A 21912-nucleotide genomic window follows, 5' to 3' on the forward strand; every position below is an offset into this window, starting at 1 on the left:
CGAAAAACTATTTCCTTCATAAATTTCCATCTTCATCGAATTCGATTCAAACCTTTATTGTGAAAGCATATCAGAGAAGACTATCTACATACAACGAGCACCTTACTCTATAGACGAGTGAAGACGGAACAGCAGCGACACGACGCGACACATCGAAAGGGTCAAGGCAGAATGCAAAGTTGGATTGCAAAACGGCAAGCCGCAGCAATGTAGGATTATTGTACGTACAAGAGATTTACCGCCTGTGGCCCTTTTGCTCAGCCAAAGGGCGGCCGAGGTCGCTATGGTAACAGACAGGCGGAAGCCAGAGCCTACCCTTCCATTTCCCCGGATGCAAGCACCAGACGTCTCGCTCTCCTGCGTCAAGTGATTCTCTTGCACCGTCCTGCAGCTTCTTCTCTTTCCTCTCCGCCTTCTTTTTTTTTTTGTTCTTCTTTCACCCTGTCTCTCCTTCGTGTCTCGTATTCTTTTCGGGTCTTTCCCCCATCTCAAACGCGCGCATCGCTACGGATCTTCGTGTCCTTCCTCTTCGGTTCCAACCCCATTATCAATTCTTTTTATCAGCGGAATAGTCGAGAGTTTCGAACAAAAAAAGTCGCCGACGATCTCAAACTGGTTCCGCGTTCGCCTATTAGTCGCCTGAAGAAGATGGTGTTGACCAATATAGAAACGAAGGGGCTTGCAATATTTGTAGACTTCTTTCGGTAATTATATCGAACGACTAGGATTATAGTGACAGAATCTTTGAAGGCATGAAATATTGAAATGCTACTTCGAGGGCATATACGTTGTAGAAAATGAGATGAGTGTAATTTTTGAAGGCTTGTTATGAATATGTTTTAAGAATGAACCTTAAGAATGTTCCTTTTATAGGGTTTCTTTTTTATTTGCGATAAATTTAGTTGTTGGATTTGTAAAAGTGAAAGAAATGTTTGATGTTCACGTAACTGGAATATTGGTTTTTGATAAACTGTCTATTTGTAATCAGGAAGATGACACTTCTTCAGTCTTGTGTACCATTTAGGGATAGAAACTTTTGCAATTCTGAGAATTACAAAATGGAGCTATAATATGCTGTACTTTCCGTAAAAATATTTACTATCGGTCCGGCCATGAACATCTTTTTCTACTGATTTTATGATTCACATAGTAAGCTATAATTATATAATAGACTACCCTTTTTTACTGATATTAATTTAATTTGCTATAGCATACAAGAATCTGAAGTATTTTCTGATTTATGTGTGATCTGCTCATGAATATTCCTTTTTACTGATTCCATCGTTTGCATTAGCTACGCGTTAAGTTACTGCGCACTACGTATGTACCATCCATATTAAATTAACTATTAACAGAGAGAAAGAAGTCTTTCATTGCATCTACCACGAAGGAGTAAACTACCGATTATTATTATTATCGTCCACAATACATAATCCATTCCGAAAAATAAAACAGCAGAAAAGAAAGCAGAATTGCCATTCTTTTCGGTAAGTCGGTGCATGTAGCGGTACTCGTCAACAATCCCTCGTTAAGAAGGAGACGTTCAAATCACTGCGTTAATCAGTTCGCATTACCAGCGGCGTGTCGCCGGATCAAGAGAGCAAGACGGAACGAAAGAGCTGCTGTCACGTCGGGATACGTTTCTCGCGAGTGGAGCCCGAGATCAAAGTGGTGTGGCTTCGTGGGAGGGTGGCTGGATTCGAAGCGGGGGCGAAATCGGAAGAGTGGCTACTTCGTGTCTGCTCGAGACTTGAAGAGGGCGTCGCAAGCAGAAAAGTCAGTGGGGGAAAGAAAGGCACTGCGAGGATAGAATGAACGATCCATCCACTCGACCGTGCTCCTGGGAACGTTCTCAATCCTTCGCTTCCACTCGAGCGTCCGCGTACGAGAATCAAATTGCGATCCTTTGCGACACACGAGCGAAAGCGATCCAGACGTAGCCGTTTGTCGAGTTTCATAATTTTCTTCGACTTCTGTTCGGGATTTCCATCGTCGTCTCGTGTCCAGGCAATCCACGTGTCGAGACGGTGCAGGAAACTGTAAAGCATTCAGCGAAGATATACGAAAAATTTACAACAATCACTCGCACAAGACGCACAACGAATATTCAACAGCGCATCAACAGGTGGTCATCCGCCGGTTTTTTTCTCTTTCCCTTTCTCTTTACGCCTCTCACAGTAATCTCTGTGTTCGAATAGATCCTTGGGATCTTATACTTTGTTTCGCGATTTCAGAATCGGCTGGGAATATTTTCGTAATTTTCTTTTGGTAGACTAATGAAATTGATAATAATGTATTCGACTATGATTTTACACCGAGTGGTAAATATAATAAAAGAAAGATCAGTATATAAAAAATATGTACTGGTCTGATATGTATCACTTAGTCTACGAATTCAAAACATCTTATATTAGAGTCGTAACATCGTTTTACTTATTCTAGGTAAAAAGAATATGCCTATAGTGTGCTCACGAATGTGTTCTAGTAATCATGTAGTTCGACATATTATTCGGAATGATATTTTGCAATATTCATGTCATATAATCACTATTCTTTGGCCAGATTTTTCAACGCCAAATTATAGGGCCGAGAGACGGAAGATCGGATACTTTCCTTGTTAAAAGTAATTGTCATGCCTTCCAGAGCAACTATACCTTTTATACAAAGATATCGGCTCTTAAGCGGGCTCAAAATGTAAAAAAGAAGAATTTCCAGCGATCCATAGGGTAGTTCACAGGGGCACGCAGAACGTTTGATCCTGCCGATCGTCGGTGTGTCTCGCGGAGAAAAAATATTGAAGCGAGGATGCGAGAAAGCGCCGAGTCAGGATCACGCGGCTATCGAGTTATTTCAGCGGCGAGATAAGCGTTATCCGAGCCGACCATCCCCTGCGGCTATGAATATTAACGAATTCCGGTGTACCGGGACGGGTAAGACTTGAAAGGGATCGACTGGACTACGGTTGGTGTGTGCGTGACAATCCAGGAATGAAATTAATTTTCCACCCTCACGACGTATTGTTGTAATGCTTTATTCCGGGAATAAATTATTTATCGGGAGTCAAGCGACGAAAAAGCCAATGGGAAATTACTGTGTTTTGCTCTTCTTTCTCATCTCTCTATCTCTCTCTCTCTCTCTCTCTTTCTCTCTTCCTTTTATGTTTCTGTTATCAAGAATAGATCGTTAAATTCTAGGTCTCTAACTAAATTCTTCAGTTCGTTCGATTATAAGTCATTATTCACGCGCCCTTATTTTTTTCAGAATTACAGATAAGAGTGATTAGCAGTCTTAAAATTAGATAAATTTGCACCTATTAAAGAATTGACGAACATTATTACGTTCACTAATATATTTATATATTCGCAGGATTGGAATTTAAATAAACACAAGTGTTCATTTTTGATTGTTTGTTTAAAATAATAGATTCTAATAGCTTTCTAATGACTATATTTAAAATATCAAATTATTTCGAATTAAACAAGGGATATATTTTTAAGGCCGAATATTTGTAAATTAGTTATAACAGCCATTTACAAAGCTAAATATTTTAGTTATACATTCTACAAATTCAGATTTTTATGAATTAATAAATGTTACAATCCTTATCGAAACAGTCGATAGAAATACATTTAATATAATCTTCTCTTTTAAAAACATTCGTATCGGCATATTTTTCTGATAGGGATGATATTTAATCGCACGGTCGGTTCACAAGCCTCCTATGGAGTTTTTCGTAAATCATATTTGAGATTCGCCAGCTCAAGAAGTTTGCCGGCAAATCAGATAGAGAAGTGAGGAAGAGGGCGGAATATAGCTGGCGAAAGAGAGAGGCCAGATTGGATTTCTCCGCGTAGCAGCTCGTTCTGTACTCTGTGTCGGACAGCGGACAATTATTCCGCCGCTAATTGAGTTACGTCGCGGCCTAAATGCCCGATGAATATTCATATCCTTGCTCGTGCTATCCTGCGCGCATCCCTCTCTTCTCCGCTTCTCTCATCCCTGTCCTCCTGCCCCTTCCGCTTGGCCGCCGCCCGCGGCAAGAAAAAGTTGTCGCGAGTTAAAAATGTAATGAAATTAGAAAATTACGTCCGCTCATCATTCCGAGCGAATGCTACGAATTTCCGTTTTCGTTTCTTTCCATCCTTTCCGTGTCGTAACTTAGTTGCCTCTCCTCCCTTATAATTCTTCCTCGTTCTCCTTTGCCCGAGAATAGAGCGAAAATTTTAAATTACATTCCTTGGACTTTTATACGAGATTTTTATAGACGATCGGGGTTTGTAATATATTGCATGATACGGATGATGTACGAATGTATCAGAAAAGATATAAATTGTTTTGCTTATCCTGATGGATCTGAAATACTTCGGTTATACAGAATTCATGAATCGATTTGGAAAAAGGGAAATTAGTCGTTTTGGACAGACAGATACCTATTCCCTTTTTCAATACTGTGTTTTTAAATGAATTTCTAAAGATATATGCGTAGAATATTCATTCGTTATGGAACGCAATCAATAATAACAGTATATATATATATATATTATATTATTATATTATATATATATATTATATTAAGTTAAATTATATATATATATATATATATATATATATATATATATAAATATATAACTTAACTTAATGCACAGATTACAGATTTCTCTAAAACATTCATTTCGATAAGCTTATTTTCACTCGCAGACAGTCACATTCAATTATTTCCTATGAATGCATACATATCATCCGAAAACTAAAATTTCTCAAATTAATACTCAAGAGAGACATCCTTAAAACTGTCTTCATCTCTCACCATCCAAACTTTCATCTCAACTTCTCATCTCTTCGCTGGAGACTGATACACTTTTCACCAACGTTTCAAACAATCCGTCCAATTTCAAACGTCGTCGCCTCTTGCTTATCTACAAATAACCAACCACCGTTCTTCATAGTTTTAACCAATCCTCTTCAAGAATAAGTTCGTTCATTCCCCCCGAGTGTCTTTCATGGCTAAAGATTAATTACACACGTTCAATGAAATTTCGAGAGAATGGGGATATTTCATGAGCGACGATTATGCATGCGGACCATAATTTTGTCGTTAGAGCGTCGAGGTAACGGAATTGTTATCGCTTGCTAAGAATCGGTAGAAACGGATCAGCCAGATTTTTCTGGTCGTTTTTCCGGCTGGAATCGACCGGCCCCTTTTTCTTTTTTTCTTCCACTCGGTTCCGCGCGGCTCTGTTCGCCTGCAGCGGACGGACGAGGTGACTTAGAGAGATTGTGATTTGCATAATGCAATTCAACGGGATCCCGTTTCAAGGAAAAGTCAAGAAGAACAGGGCAATTACAATGAAACTCCATGGGACGCGGTGGCTTTCACGGGCTTGCTACCGACCACCTAGACGATGTCGACTTTATAAATATTCAGCCGGTCATTAAAACGTGCAAGACAGAACCAGGAAGGAGAACGCCGAGCAGGAAGGGGTTTTCGAATGGAGAAAAAAGTAGAAACAGTTTATAAAAAAGATACTAGCTCGGTGCTGTGTCGAGCGTTATTACGCGGACTTGCGAATTTTTGTAATTCGATTCAAAATGCCGGGCCGATAATGGTCACTGTTTTGTATTGCTTCTAGCGGGCTTACGTTCTTAGCGTTGCTTGTTATCTGCACACTAAGAAATCGTGTATGCGCCGCAAACTGTCGTTGTTGCATTGCAATTGGCAATAAGAGCTTTATATCGGAGTTACAGTCTCTTTTTATTACAGTCACTTTTATAATTTAATTATTTTGAGAAAATTTTTAGAATTACATTGTAGTCAGAGGTCTTAGGAACATATAACCATACAGTTCTGCCTATCTTTTTCCTTGTTTTAAGAAACGTTAGAAGGATCTGATTCAATATTCGATTCTTGTTAGTGGAATTGGAAAAGAGGGTTTAATTAAAATTTTAATTCGCTGATAACGATGCCACGGGCTTTCGTTAAGGACAAACCGAGAAAGACAAAGGACTTTTAATTAAGGAACGAATTCCACGCAATTAACATATAACTGTATCTTTCTTAACTCTCTACACTCACCTCAAGCCTCCTTCCAATTATCTTCGCCATTTACCATGTACAATACACGATTCTCACAAAAATGTATCACGTCTGAGCGAACGGTTGGCGTGGCCACTTAGCAGGCGTCGAAAATCCGGTAGATACCGGGGCGAAGTAGTCCATGAGGCGAGGAAATCCAGACGGTAAATCGAAAATAGGAGCGAGAAAGAAAGGTTGAGTGGGACGGAAAGGATCGACGAAAAACGGGAGATCGAAGAACTGGCTGGTACGGGGTGGGTGATTGTCTTCGCCTTGGAAAGAGAAAAGCGGATTAAGGCGGTTGGTTAAAGAGCAGTTACCATATAGTTGAGCAACGAAGCAACGGGTTAAAGCAGAGGGAAAGAGAGAAAGAGAGAGAGAGGAAGAAGGAGAATCAGAAGAAGAGAGTGCGTTCTTGAGGTTGGAAGGAAGGTGGAAAAGGAGATGGTTTCTTGAATCGTGTCGGTAGAAGCTACGCGAAGTTACTTCCACCTCTGACTACATCCATAACTAGCTTCAGTTTCAAGGCAAGGAAGGTAGCTCTCCACGAATAGGTATATGGCTGCCACCGTCGTTGCCGCTACCATCGCCACTGTTACTGCAATAGTAGAAACTGTCGAGTTAAGTAACTGCCGGTACTTACAGTAACTTCGCGCGCAATGAAACCGCCTACATAAATACACCTAATACACTTGCCTCCTTTCTCTTACCCTCCCTCTTTCCAACCACCCACCACCCTTCTGTTACCTATCCAGTCGTGTTCGTTCACAACGTGCATGATATACTCTATACCCGTTCGTTGTGGTAAATTCCCTCGGTGCCCGAGCTCTACCATCGCCTTTTGCCACAATACGACATTGCATGCTTTCTGTCGGATAGTTACCTTTCATAGTTTAGTGCTTTGTTTTTACCATTCCAGATTCCGGCGTAAATTTCAAATTGATATTAGGTTGACAATAAGAGATTCGTGCGGTGCTGTTGAGTTAATTGTTGAGGATTATTTAGTCTATGCTGCTGTTATGTGGTTTTGGGGCTTGTAGTTGAGAGATTATAGTTGGCCCGTAATGATCAAAATTCGTACAAATTTCTATATTTTATGTAAAAAGATTTTAGATCGCTGATAACTCGTCAGTGATTCAAACTCTTCCTACTCATGGCGCTCTTAGTGTGTCCGTATTTCTTCAACATGATCAAAATAAAAACATAAGCTTACTTAACAATGAGCGGCCTGTTGAATTAAAAAATAAATGAAATGAATATTTCAAATTTACAATTTATATAAGAGGTACATCTAACTACAGGCGTTAAGCGTCATTCCGGATAAAGTATTTGAATATTTTAGGAATAGTTTGGTGAACTACCGTTTTAGACAATGATTCCAAAAGAAAATTTTCTAACAATCGTTTGTTCGTTCTAGATCGAAATCGAGTGAAGCATGTCGTTGAAGTATCACAAATCATTGAAGGCTTATATTTTCGGCTCCAATTACAAAGCAATCTAAGATTTTAAGTTTTAAGAACTGCGAGGTAACAAATTCGTGCTTGGCATGATTCAAGGATCATACAAATTATCCGTTTTCGAATGTTTCTCTATTAATTCAGAGCTCGACGTTCCACTGAATCTTGGGCCGAATGTTCCGTTCAGAAGTTTCAGTAATTCCCATTCTGAAACTAATCTCACTCTGAAAGAAGTACTATAGGTACAAATAGCAGTGCGAGAACACCAATAAGGATTTGAGGTCAGTTTCTTTCGCTTCGGAATTAAGGTCATGTATAGTATCTTCACATTGTAGGAAAAAGTAGAAATTTCGCTTTGGTCCTGTTCGAAATTCAGTGTTTACTACGAATCAGAAAATATTGTTTATATAGTTACATATCCGAGGACAATTATTCGAACGAATAATATTTTGTTGCTAATTTACATTTACATTTTTCTACTTAGCGGAGTGAAGATAACGTGAAAGGAAGTAAACGAAACGTTGAAGGTAGAACGAAAAGAGGGAAATGTCTTTGTTTTAATAATGTCTGCATCAAAGTCTGCGATGAGTACTTGAAGATTAAAAAGTGTCTACATAACCATCCCTTCGCGAGGGGGATGAAGATTCTTTCCATTCACATTTAGTGAACTTAAAGTAAAATTCCTTTTCTTAGCCTATAATTTTTCCTGCCGCTTCAGAGCTCGTTATCTGTGACAAAGACTCCATTCGACTAAAGGTGATAAAAAATCTCATTATCTCAGCGTAAAGATTACGCTGCAGATTTATTATGACGTTATCCTTCTATCGTAGTACGCTGTACTTGTCGTTCATTTTCTTCGCTGTAACGCAGGTAACATCGCCGTCTGCCTCCTTTAAATTGATCAAATTAAAATTCTATCGATCATAAATTTATACACGTTACGGTTAAATTGTCTCTTACCTCCACATAAAAACATGTCAATTAAAAACCTTCCATTTCCTCATTTATAAACAAATATTCGTCTTTTCAAGCAAACACAAAACGTTCATATATATAGATATGTTGCAGCTGAAGACATAATTAGAATAAATTTGCAACACCCTATTTTTTTCTAAAGCACGGATTAACATCTCAAAATTAATCTTTTTTTTTTCCAAGCTTCAACTTCTGAAAGAAAGACCTGTAACCTTTGAACAAAGTAGAACATTACGCGGCCCATCTTAAAGCAGCGACATCGCCGCTAAACTCTCCGCTTTCACTTTGATAGACATTATCCCAGCCGCCCTCGTAACATTTGAGGTCAACCCCTGACGAGTCCAAATAAAGTACCACTTTAACCTTAGCATAACTTTGTTCTCGTCATCACTGCGGTTCCTTCGCAATCGCGAGAGTCTACTTACACATAAATTACCGGAGGAAAAAGATATTTCCGCAGCTGACGTAATAAAAGGCTCAATTGATAGATAATCCATAAATTCGTTACAGAGATTATCCGTGTCAATTGCACGTTCGAAGCAACTCTATTCTTCGTTTATCGTTTTCAATTCACAATGTTTCCCACGTGTAATACTGTTGCCGAAAATGGCCCGTTTCATTCTGAGCATCGCTGTGCCTCTTAATCATCGCTCCTCGGAGATAGTACATCCTCGAATGCGAGACGTTAGCATTCAGATAAACGCGGCTTCACCTGATTTCACCGCGGATTCTCTTCCGCCTCATCCGTCTCGGCTCGTCTTATATAACGAGAGCTCTTTTCCGCACAGTAGAGAGGGTATGACAAACAAATGCACCGCGTCAGCCCGGCGTGACACTCTTCCGTGGTTGGTTTGCCTCGAAAAAGGGGGAAGTAAAGCAGCGAAGGGTGGTTAAGGCGGGGAAGCCCCGCAAGCTAGACGAGTAGAAAAGCGAAGGATCGTAGAAGCCGTGCTCAAGTAGACAAGGGACACGTCAGCCGCCATCCTTCTACTCAGCCTTTTATAGATTATTCACGTACAATGGTCGAGTGACAAGTGGTGGGCCATGCCGCTCGCTGGATCTGCGTCCCTCCTTTATCCCAGCCACTAACGGAAATCTCGATTTTTTTTTGTACATAGCAACTAATAGTCCAAAGTGACCTTTTTTCAGTGACGACTTTGTGAAGTAATTTGTCTGTGGAATTAGTTTTCCGATGTTAATGGGAAAGTTAAGTTGTGGAATTGACAGGGTACTTTCTTTTGTTTTAAAGCTATGCTATAATATTGATAATTAATTTTTATATAATATGTACTTTTTTATATACGTGCTCCACGCGAATTCTCATAAAAGTTTCCTTCTTCGATTGTGTGATTTTTAAATTGTTCCTCGATGGTCTTCTTTCTTTCATATCTAAGTCTTTGTCATTAAGTAAAGTCAAAACGAAGCGACACTGATATATTTTTTATTAACTATCAAGTTTCCCAAATCTATGACCAAAACCTTCATAAATCAGCTCCAACTTAAGTGTCCCATTAAAACACTGTAATATTAAAAACCGTCTTACATCGAGTGCGCCACAAGAAACGGATTAAACGTAACAAATCATGTTACAGATCTATTGCATAATCTTCGTCTCTAGCCTGCATGGCTATGCTAAGGAAGCATAGCCGAACGTTCAGGATGACTCTATAAGGAATCTGAAATCCTTTTAGCATACAATCTCGTCTGGCAGTGTGCGAGGGTATAACACGTTGAAACGTATCCCGTCGCGTATTGTCACTTTAGAATTCTACGACGAACAGATGCGGCGCATATCAAATTACGAGATCGATGAATGTTTCGCGTGATATCGCGGGTATGGGCTATACTGGTGATTTCCGCGGCGCGCATCGTCGTAAACACGAAGTCGTAAAACGCGGGCCGAGTAACGGCGGGGCAAGAAGAGAGGGTTGAAAACGCATGTAAATGCATGCTGTCGTCGATGTTGGACGGTCAGTGTTTTTCCCTCGGTATTCGGTATCGCACTGTTTGGTGTTTTAATGTTGATTGGACGACTGCCGATTCAGCCGGCGTTCGTTTGCCACGATTGTTGTTTCCACACGCGCCGGCCGCGGTCGAGCGAGAATTTTCAAAATTCTGTACCGCGTACATACACGTGCTGGGGCACACGTAACCATAGGCGGATAAATCGTCAGCGAAATCGCGAACGTGGATGGGTTTATTCCATTTCGGCAGGTAATACGACGTCCCGAGGTTCTTCCGGGACGATGGTGAATCATACTGATACCGACGATTCTCGCGAAGTAATGCGATGACTGCGGATCTCTCGGTTCTGCTTGGTTATAGACAATTTTGTAATCATTAAACCTTTGAGTACGAAGCGGAGCGCAGATCTACACTTCGTATTGATTTCGTCTTATTTAGAATAGAAATGATTGTTACTAAGAAACCATTATCTATCATTTTATGTCGCAGCAGCAGTTTTTTTGAGCAGATATATTTGTTCTTTACTCATTAACAATCGCTAACTTATGTTTTTTAATAATTAAAGTAAGGTCAGTCAGGTGAATTATCAGCGACTCCGGGGAAGAGATTTTCTAATAACATAAAATGACGTTTAATATGACGTTGATATTGTAATATCATATCAATATTCATGTAAGTTTGTAATAAATAGATATGTGGACAACTTAACATTATTCATATGATAGTTGTAATGTGAAAAGCAGAATTAAATTTGAAAAATGCATCGTTCTATATATAATTGGTGAAAGGATGTTTCTTTTTATTACGATCAAAGTTATACTTTATGGATTTTGGTTTTAGTCTCGAACTTTGAGAACTGTGAGTGGTATTCGTGTAAATTTATGTTATTCTCTGTTATTGCTTCGTTAAATGGCTGTTAAATTATTTACGACGTATTTAATACACGTATAATATAATGAGTATTTAGTTATTTTAAATGATAACAGTTGTATTGCTGGCAAAATGTAATTAATTTCGACAATTATGTGAAACCCTCGTATCAAATTTTCCATACTTCAAAGTTGCTATTTTATCACCAGAGATATTGTAATCAGCAGGTCATTCAATTTTATACCAGGAATTTATCAAGCATGAAAAGAATATCGTTCTAAATAAATCAAATTAATAATTTCTGCATACAGCTCGTGGTACAAAGCCGTGTAAATTGAGATCAGCAATTTCAGCTGAACGTAATTATGTTGCAATCTCTGGCATTTAATAATTTTTAATAATTTCTATATCAAATTTATTTTATAATAACCATTTATAATATACACTACGATTACAATATTCTACTCTATTTTATTTTCTACCTCTAGAGCTATAAATTTTATTTTTCACAAATTTACATCTATTAAAACGTGCGAATGACACGCCAGTTGTACTTGACTATAAATTCTACTGTTTCTACTCACATTTACTTTATTACCACTAATAGATTTATTACTTGATAGGGTTGACAGGTATACGGGCACGTATTGTTATTATAAGGAGGACTCCATAGAAGCTATAAAGCTGTCGTGTTGCAATTGAATAGTAGAGATATGTGTGTATGCGATATGAGTCTAAGTAAACACTTGAATATGAAAGCCAGTTCGGCTACAGTGTGTACACACGCGGAAATTTTGATGGAGGAACGTTTGCTTAAACAATCTTTTTAGTACATCAACAGATTTCATCAGTGTATTTGGATTTCGAATAGAGATCTTCCTGGACAACAAATCACATTTCCACCAGTGAAATATCACTCAGTGTTGCAATTGCTTTATGGGTTTGGTACTAATTTATAAAACAAGGATTGTAGCTCTAATTTAATAATATAATCAAAAGATTTACTCGTATTGACGCATACAATTTTCTCCGTGGCTTCCATTCATTTCTACTCATAACAAACAAATGCTTACAATTCCAATTAAAATATATACCGACGTTGATTTACTTGACAGGAACTTGAATACTTCTGTTCTGTAATCCCTTTATTTCGACAGAACGCCAGGATTTCCAATTAATCACAATTCAGAATAAAGAACAATAATAGTAGCTATATCACGATTCTAGACTCGACATCGAATCGAAAACGTTATCCGCCTTTCAAACAGTCTGCGTAAATCAAGTTGTGCCGGGCAACCGCTTGAGCGTGACATTCGATTCCACAAACAACCCGGAGAATCTGGCAATTTCGGCAATCCACCATACTGTAGCCTGTAACTCGTAAATTCCCATAAACGAGGTACAAAAATAGTGGAAGTTGGACTCCACGGGGGCAGCACTTCGCCCGTTTCAAGTGTTTCGTGTATCGCGTGCTCGAAGTATACACACGTGCGATTCCATTGCTCGTTCCATGCACGAAAAGTCGGCCAACCGCTGACGAAGAAGCTCGCCAACGGCGAAACTGAAATAAGGGGTTGGATCCATCAAAAATTCAATCCGCTCGAGTATTCGCGGTTCCCTTCGTGAAGGGTTCAAGAGAAAAAAGAAAGAGTCGCATGAAACGTTTCATAGAATCCTTGAGACGATGTGAATTCTTGTCAGGCATAGCGTGGGAGATTGTTCTTCGCAAGAAAAAAAAAAAGGAGGACTTTTAGCTTTCAAAAAGTATGAAATGTTTTTAACTCCTTGCTGTGGAATATATCATTTACAGGCTAAACATTAAAAACGTAAGTTACGGTATTGCAGACCAAAATTAATAAATACGAATAAAACTCGCGTATCACTTATATTGGTTTAAAATCAGAATAAGAATATAGAAAAAATAAGGGTTAGAAATAAGAATAAGAGAAAGAAAGCAAGAAACTTCACCAAAGAATATTTTTTAAAAATTAAATAAAACTCTAGAATACGTTTAAGGGGCGCTAAAAATAAAGTAACACAAAACTTCGAGCAATTTCTTTAGTTTAAAGAACTAGAAATTCTAGAGTTCACCCCTCAACACCTAAATATATCGTGCGTTAATTTTTCAAAGTAGAATATATTCAGGAAACTTTTTTCGCGTCCACTCAAAATTCCACGTCTTCAGAAAAAAAGACGAAGACAAATGAAACATAGCACCTAATAAATAGTACTGTGTTGCAAACAACGCTATCCCATTTCACTCGGCCAAACTTTCTATTCTTGAAGCAGAAAAACACGTTCTAAGGTTAGAGAAACGCGGCGAGACGAGTCGGAGGAATTGGCGCATTCGGTTCTTGAAGCATGTGTGGCCCATAAATAACATGTAAATATTTTCAATAACTGCGCAGCCAGCCCTAGCATGAAAAATGCAAACCGCTTTGCGTCCGGTCGCTCGCCGCGCTATCGTGCCGTATGTACCGGCTTCTCCAACCCCGTACGAACCACTCCAGATCGGCGGCCACCCCCTGCCATCCTTCTCGCGGCTCCTACGTCCTCCTCGGTAAACTATCTTTTAATATATCTGTATGTACACTGTGTTCCGCGTAAAATTTATGACGCCGGACGCCGGCCGATATTTGTTTCACTCGAGTGCTCGACTTCGCCCCTCGTTCCACCTTCCCGCGATCACTTCTCTAAATCCTCGCACCGTGTTATATGCATGTCGCGTGGTCGCTATGGAAAAAGAGCCCCTTCATGAAACAATTTTGAATAATTTGAAAATGCGAATTAATCGCGAACTTCGAATTGTTTCGCGATAACCACTGTCAGGTGTGACGTTGGTATTAATTCTTGAAAGTGACGTGAGTTAGGGCACAGCAGAATTGGATAGTTAAGCGACACAAATTCATAAAATAATTTGACCCAAATAAAAAATCTTTAATATCTTATTTCCATGGCTGTGCCTTATTTTGCTGGATTTTTCTTGCATCCAGATAGTTTACAAATGTCCTCCAATTTTACTTTTTCCTTTGGAAAATATCGATCACGCGTAATGAATGTCTAATTTTTAATTCCCCTCTATTTTCTTCAAACCTAATTCAGAAAAAAGAAATTTATTCATTACATCTTTTAAAATAAAGTAATTTGATATATAAACTATTTATTCGATTGGTACGTACCACACAATTTACGTTAGCAAAACGCATATATACCATTGAGTTAACTCGAAAGCATCAGGAATTTAATGTAAAGCAAGGCGACGCAAGTTATGAAGTATAGGGGCATAGTAGCAAAGATGTTTAAACATGAGAACTTGATGATTAAGCGAGGTTGGTCTTTGTACGGATTTTGAGACTTATTTGTAACTTGAAAAGTTATTTGATGCGTGTAATGATAATCCAGAAGTTTTAACTCGTGTAGTAGTTAACTTCCGTAAATTGTTTGAAGTTTCCACTGTTCCTTCCTAGTGTTATTTATGTATGCTTCGTTTTGTATTACAGAGGCTTTGGATTCATCACGTTCGCAGATCCCGCGAGTGTAGACAAGGTGCTGGCACAGGGTAATCACGAGTTAGACGGCAAGAAAGTAAGTATTTTAGCAAATTTATACCAGTCAATTAAATACACTATTCATTAAAATCATAATTTCTCCTCAATTCATATAGATGAAACGTTATACAATTTTTATACTATAGATAAATCTTGATAAATACAATATAAAATAAAACCAAAATGATTATATTTGATAATAATAACAGCAATGCAAACAATAATAATTCCAGTAAAAATTCTATCATTTCCATAATATTCTCTACACTCGAGAATTTTCCTTACAAAGCATGCGCGATTGTTTTCTATCTCCACTTCATTTACGTATAAAGTATCTAATTCCAAATACCAATTACGATCTCATCGAATCACCATCATGTGAAATTAAGCATCAATCGCGTTACACTAGCCTTTTGACTACTTTCACATAGCAACATGGTAATTATCGAAGGCAGGGAAATCGTTGTAGGAAGGAGCTGGCCACGTTTTCATGGTGGCATTCCATAACGCACTAATTACAGGATCGTTAGTTCACCGTACGTAATGACCACTTAAAGTCAATGGCATCCACTCGCGATGTTGTGAGACAGAAAAAAAGGTAATGAGAGTCAACACGAGAGACACGGTTGGTCAAACGAAGACGCATCGATCGTTCGTTACACGAAGACACGAAAAATATCGGTTTGCACGAGAGCGTCGCGATCGAATGTGTGTCGCGAAAGCAATTAACTATCGCCGAGTTCTTGATCAAGATAATTGATACAGTACGGACTGGGTTAATTGATCTCGCTGATAGATAAATATTGCCCGTGTCTGGATTCCTGCGGTCGGCATTTGTCTCCGTCTGATGGCGCAAGAAATTGATTGGTTATTGGAACTACGTTCCAGAGAACGCGGAGACGCTAGGTGGGAAATGTATATATTTAGCAAGCAAATTTAATTGATGTCTTGTTGAAAAATCATGAAATACAAAAGGATAATTTTCAGGCACTACAAAGCCATATTTAGGAAAGTACGAATTAGATGATTATTATATTTTATTTCTGTGAATTTATGTTTGATGTAGAAGTAATTCCGAGTTTTAAATTTTGCGTGCTAAATTATGAAAGACTGCAACTGACGTGATTAAATTAAATTAGATTTTATAAACTAATCAAGTAAAATTATCTAATTTATATTTTATAGTAATTCAATATTTCAAATAATTTGTTCATATTGCCCACTGTCATAATTTAATAATAATCTGAACAGAACCGTGTAAATTATAGGTATTAATGCCGAGTAAATTCATAAAGACACGCAATTATGCATAATACATTCACCAGTTATAATACTCCAATCGACGTTCACAATTCTATCCTGATTAAAACCGAAATTCTATTTTCACCGTGTGAAAATTATACTGCATAAATTCATTTAACAAAAATATTCCTGGATTCGTATACTTAAAGCTTTCGATTACCTATCGCTTTCTCACAATATGGAAGTACTCGGCAGCCCGATAACCGATTCTGGAAATTCATTGTGGCGAAGTGAACCAGCAAGATTGACGAATCATACGAATTTCGTGAATTCGTTGATAATTCGGGTGAACGGCGGGCACGAAAGGAAACGCGAGAGGGCGTTTTCCACAGGGTGAAACTTTCAGTGGCTCGTTTCACGCGCGCTTAGACAATTACCAGCGGCGAATCAGGGAACGGCACGCGCCGTTGCGCCGCCGCATTGACCGGAACGATGCTTTTGGCAGAGATTAATCGTTCCACGCCACGACGTGTCACCGTTTGGCAAATACGTTTCTGTCGTGGCCGGTTCTGAGGAGACAATACGTAGCTGGGAATAATATCGTAAGGCGGCTAAAGGGAATAGAGGAGGAGGGCAGACAGAGAGAAATAGTTGCGGACATTAGCTGTCCACAGGAGCATAAGTACGACGACCGTGCGGCCGCTTCCGTAAGTACTCCGAATACGTATTAACCGTAGCGCGCGGCTGCGTTCCTCTACCCGAGGTATATCCAGACTCACATAAATTTCGTGTAATTCGCTCGCCTAATGCAAATTGCGAGCGCACTGTGCCGGTGTCTAACACCTCCTCGATAGTACACGAGGAACGAGATAGCGACGTGCACGAGACCGACTCTGCCGCATCCTATTAAGGTTTCCGTCGTCCCTTCTTCCCCACCTCATCCCACTGTCTTTATCTCCTGTCGTATCTGTTTTGTCCGTTTCTTTCTTGCGGTTTTCCTACGTAGCTCAAGCTGGAAATCGAGGCTGAGATGTAAAGAGACTTGCTTGAGTAAAATATATAACGTACACACAATGTATATCGTCTTTTTAATTAAGGTAGTTTTTAACTGGAATCTCATCTAGTTGGATCAGATTGTTACCGTTTAATTGAAAAAATGAGAAAGGAAAGCAATAGTAGTTCTCTCTTTCTATTTCTTCGTACCTGATAACGTTTAAGGAAATACGGTACACGCTATTTTATTCTTTTGATTTATTTTTGCACAAAGAATCACCTGTGTATTTTTACCTCGTATAAATGTAGATAAGAAACGACTGGTTCCTCGAATCGTTAATATAAGCTATCAATACATTGTTCAAGCCTTGTACCATTCAACTGATAAATAGAGCAACGAACATGACCGATAAAATGATTCTTCGTTAATTTCCCATTCGACTAAATCTTCCTAAACATTAAAACAATAATCTTAAACGCAAATCATAAACTTGTCTCTATTCTCGTCCCATCGATTTGCCATCTCTTTCATCTCTTGCTTTTCCTCTCCTTCCTTTCCCGCTTGTCATTCTTCGCGGGCAAGACGAAACAAGGAGCAAAGAAGAGAGAAATGGTCGAGAGTGCGCGTCGCTCTCGTCCACTGACAAGCTTCGTAACATTAATTAGCGGATCGTTCTTCTCTGGTCGCGTTAATGAACGCTCTCGTGTAATTCTGAAGAGGTCCTTGGCTCGCGTTGTGCGCGAGAGAAAATAAACGAAACAAAGCTGAGATAGGGCAGAACCGTTCGGGGGGCGTGGACCGGAAGTCGCGACGACGCTTCCATCACGGGATCCCCCCGCCTGCCTGGCAGCGTGTCGACGCATCCGCCGGATGAAATTCGTCGCGCGGCCTTGTCGAGGGCTCGATCGCGCGCGCCAGACCTGACTATACATATACCGTTCACGACTACCTACTTTGCTGACTTTCATCCGTTTTATATTTCACTCGAGGACACTTTCCCCGTTCATTTCTTATTATCTTCGCCCCGGCGCTACTTCCCGACCTCTTTCTGAATTATGAAAGTGATGAAGTGTCTGTGCATTCGACGACGATACGGGAAAATACGTAGATTCGTTGAAACCAGGCAATTTGCACATTGGATTAATAAAAAGAATGAAATCTTGTGTTTTTCAGACCAGTTTCTTTTATTAGTCTATAAATGAGCAAACAATTAGTTTGAGTTGTGAGAATGGCGATATGTGATTATTGATTAAATTGACTGGTGAAAAGGGGTTTTCTTTGTTACAACGTCATTCTGTTCCTTCCAAGTTATTTCTTATTCTCTTCATTCACATCTGAGAGGAATATAAATGTTCACTTGAACACCACGATCTAGTGAAAAATTTTAGGAGCTTGTACATCTATGTATCTTTAACTATAAAAGAAGTAATAAACAAATATATATCATAAAATTTGGCTGCTTATTTATATTATACATTATTCCAAGATCTCACAACACCGTAATACCTCGATAAATATCAGAAATTAATCGCTTCGACAAACTTCTCCTCTTCTCCACAAAATTCGAAATACCCTATCAATATCCCCTCGAAAAACTGGCGCGTTACATTCAAGCCATTTCCACCGCTATTTCGTGCAGTTTGCCGAATTAAAGCGATTCAATGGGCACCGAATGATAAACGATGATCCATCGAATTATCACGGACGAGCAGAAGACGACACAGCGACAGGAACGAAGGGAGGCATTTTTGTCGTGCGATTTTAGGGATGCGTGTCAGCAGCAGACGAACAGGACGTTTAATATTATTGAAAATCACCGGGAACGCACGCAAGAGCGATTTTGCGAATCGATGCTCGCCGTTCCTCTCTATTTGTCCCGCGAGACAATGATTTCGCAAGCTGCCGCGTAAGCACCCGCACCGTGGTACCTACGCTTGGTCAAAATGGTCGTTAGATTGCGCTTAATCGGTTCTGGATCCTGATTAAAAAATATATGGATCGCACGTGCCGTAACCGTGCAGCCTCGTTCGCTTTCTGTTTAATCACGCCACGTGAATCAGCAATAGTTAAATCAATCATAGCTGCGTACGTGAGAGGACGTGATAGTACACGAAAACGATTCGACCTAATTTTTTTTTTATTTATCGATGATACTGTTTTCTTTTTTGGTTATTTATCTTGTGTGCAGAACATTCTATGTTTTATTTATTTTCTAGTAGGTTTCGCGAATTTTTTATTTTTCAATGGGTGCTTCGAAGCTACCATTTTTCATACTGCCAATCGGATATGCTATTTTTGAAAAGTATCTGCGTTGTATTCGTCGTTTCATTCCAACAAACGTTTCGTACTCGATATACAAGGTGGTTGATAACTGGTGGTACAAGCGGAAAGGGGGTGATTCTACGCGACAAAAGAAGTCGAAAATATAGAATAAAAATTTTTCGTTTGAGGCTTTGTTTTCGAGAAAATCGACTTTGAATTTTCGCTCGGTACGCGTGCGGTACGTTATAACGGATCTCACTGTAGATCGTTGTCTCGGTGGAAAAATTAAAAAAAAAATTTAAAAAAATTAAAAAAAGAAATTTTTATTCTATATTTTCGACTTCTTTTTTCGCGTAGAATCATCCCCTTTCCGCTTGTACCATCAGTTACCAGCAACCCTGTATACACTACCTGCATAACTTGCTCGGAATTTTGCAGTACTTCTCACGTTTTCGTAATCAGTAACGTAACTATGTTAATACATTTCTATAGAATCGTGGCTTAGTAAGAAAGAAAGCGTATTTTACATGGTAGAATTGGAAGAAATGGAATGAAATAGAATGTCGTGTTCGGGTCGACGTAGAAACTATGTAAAAGGTTGAACTCGAGAAATTGCACTGTCACGGAAGTCTCTCGGTAATGCACAGTTTTCTTGGTTCGGATATCGGTTTGTGTTGATACACGTTGCGCAAACGAATATTGTGGGATAAAAAGTCGTTCCCGCTTTGCAGCCACCTTTGGGTTTTGTCTCGTGATGCGAATATTTCGTGATATACGTGACGATACGTGTTGCCGTGCAATTATATTTGTTACTCCGAAACGAGGTTCGAGGAAGGGAAACCAGGGCCGTATATCGTGTGTGTAGAAGTGTGACGACACGTGTAGAGTGTCACGAATGAACTTGTCTCGTCGTGTTGCGCACAATGTCACGTGTCATGCTCTTTTCATGTCTCGCGATACTCAACGCGGGACGTGATTATTGGCTACATTATATTCCGCGTACCGTGCAAAAACTGTGCCTCGATGAAATGTTTCTCAGTGAAATTACCGGTAGTTAGAATCAGCGCGGGTATTTATTTCGTGTAGAAAATATTACTCGTTATCGTTTAGTGGGAAAATGTAGATTATTTTTTCAATTAATCTTTCCTCCATATAATCTTTGTGGTGCTGTTTGCGAACTTTTTTATAGATTCAACGATATGAGAAATTTCTCGAGGGAATAGGAATTTTACTAAAATACTGCGTAACATTCTGAATCGGTCTTCTCGATGGGCTAGCTGCATAGACCCCTGACGCTTGAATTTTCGATCTGATGCGCGTGAATACCGTCGATTTCTGAGAACGTGACACTTCAAAAGGGCTGTCGATATTCTCTCTTGACCAGATTTTTACGTTTACGATACGTTCGAGCTCAAATTCCGTTCTAAAGAATATTGTAGCGAAAAGATTTTTATTCGAAATTCAAGGGAAACGTGTTAGCATGATATGAAGCACTTTTTTCTACTTCCCTTAATACATATTTATCACCAACGTAACGTTAAATTTAATATAATACATTTTAAATGATAGTATTAAAAATATAAAAATTTACGCTGCTATTTCGTACACGATTTGATTGAAGTAATAAAACGCGTGTAGGTTGATCACGAAGATGAAAATGAAAAAGGGCGGCAACGAAATTGTCAAAGCACTTTAGAAATGTTTGTATAGCCCGCATCCCTGGATATTCTGAGTGGAAATATTTCAGAGATACACCATTTACAAGGTGATCCTTCTCCCGCTTCCTCTTCTCCAGTTTCACGAATAAATGGTGTAGCTACTAGCGCAAGAAGAATGTAGGATTAACCCCTTTGACTCACTTTTCACGTAACGGCCGTGCTCCAAAAGAGAGCATCATGAAGAAACGAAGGAAAAAGCGAGATCGATAGGTGATGTATATGTAACATACGTGACTACGGTCGAAAGTACTCTCGATCAGTTCTCGTCGAGCTTCGCCCATCGAGTATGTGCGACTCTTGTTACCGCGCTTGACGATTTGAAATTAGCTTGTTCGGAGACTTTGCGAAGAATTAGATGTTGTAATTTGCCGCTTTTATCCTCATGGGAATTTTGAAAAATTATTTTTGGTGTTTTAAATAATGAAAGCTCTCATATTGATGTTTTTAACATTAGCATTTGCTAAGAAATAATCTAACAAGAGGATCTTATATAATTCTGGTGAGCTACAGAAGCTAAAGACGGTCGAAAATTGGAAAGCAAAAAGTTTCTTGCTAGGAGTTAGCAGTTTTCTTAGTGAATACCGTCGAATAATTTTCGTTCGGATCGACATCACAGAGAAGTTGATTTCGCAATTGACCGCGCAATCTGGACAAAGTCCAGAAACGTATCGTGATTTTATTACCATCGTGGGTATTCAACCGGTGACTATTCTCGCCGGATGAACGAGAAAAGAAGAATGGTGTTTCACGTTTTCGTTCGAGCGTGTTTCTTCTTGCGCCTGATATTCCTTAAACCCTTTACGTACAC

General features: G+C 39.2%; 1 protein-coding gene across 4 annotated transcripts in view; it reads left to right on the forward strand.

The window, feature by feature from the left end:
• LOC117231852 (RNA-binding protein Musashi homolog Rbp6) overlaps positions 1-21912 on the forward strand; it is a 430672-nt gene that overhangs the window by 116114 nt on the left and 292646 nt on the right. For all 4 annotated transcript variants that reach the window (XM_033490701.1, XM_033490700.1, XM_033490702.1 and 1 more), the window contains exon 2: positions 14841-14925. In XM_033490701.1, the coding sequence (XP_033346592.1) occupies positions 14841-14925 (85 nt within the window). The remainder of the gene's footprint in view (positions 1-14840; positions 14926-21912) is intronic.

This window comes from Bombus vosnesenskii, unplaced genomic scaffold (assembly GCF_011952255.1).
Source record: "Bombus vosnesenskii isolate JDL3184/JDL3185 unplaced genomic scaffold, Bvos_JDL3184-5_v1.1 scf7180000013274, whole genome shotgun sequence".
Lineage (NCBI taxonomy): Eukaryota > Metazoa > Arthropoda > Insecta > Hymenoptera > Apidae > Bombus > Bombus vosnesenskii.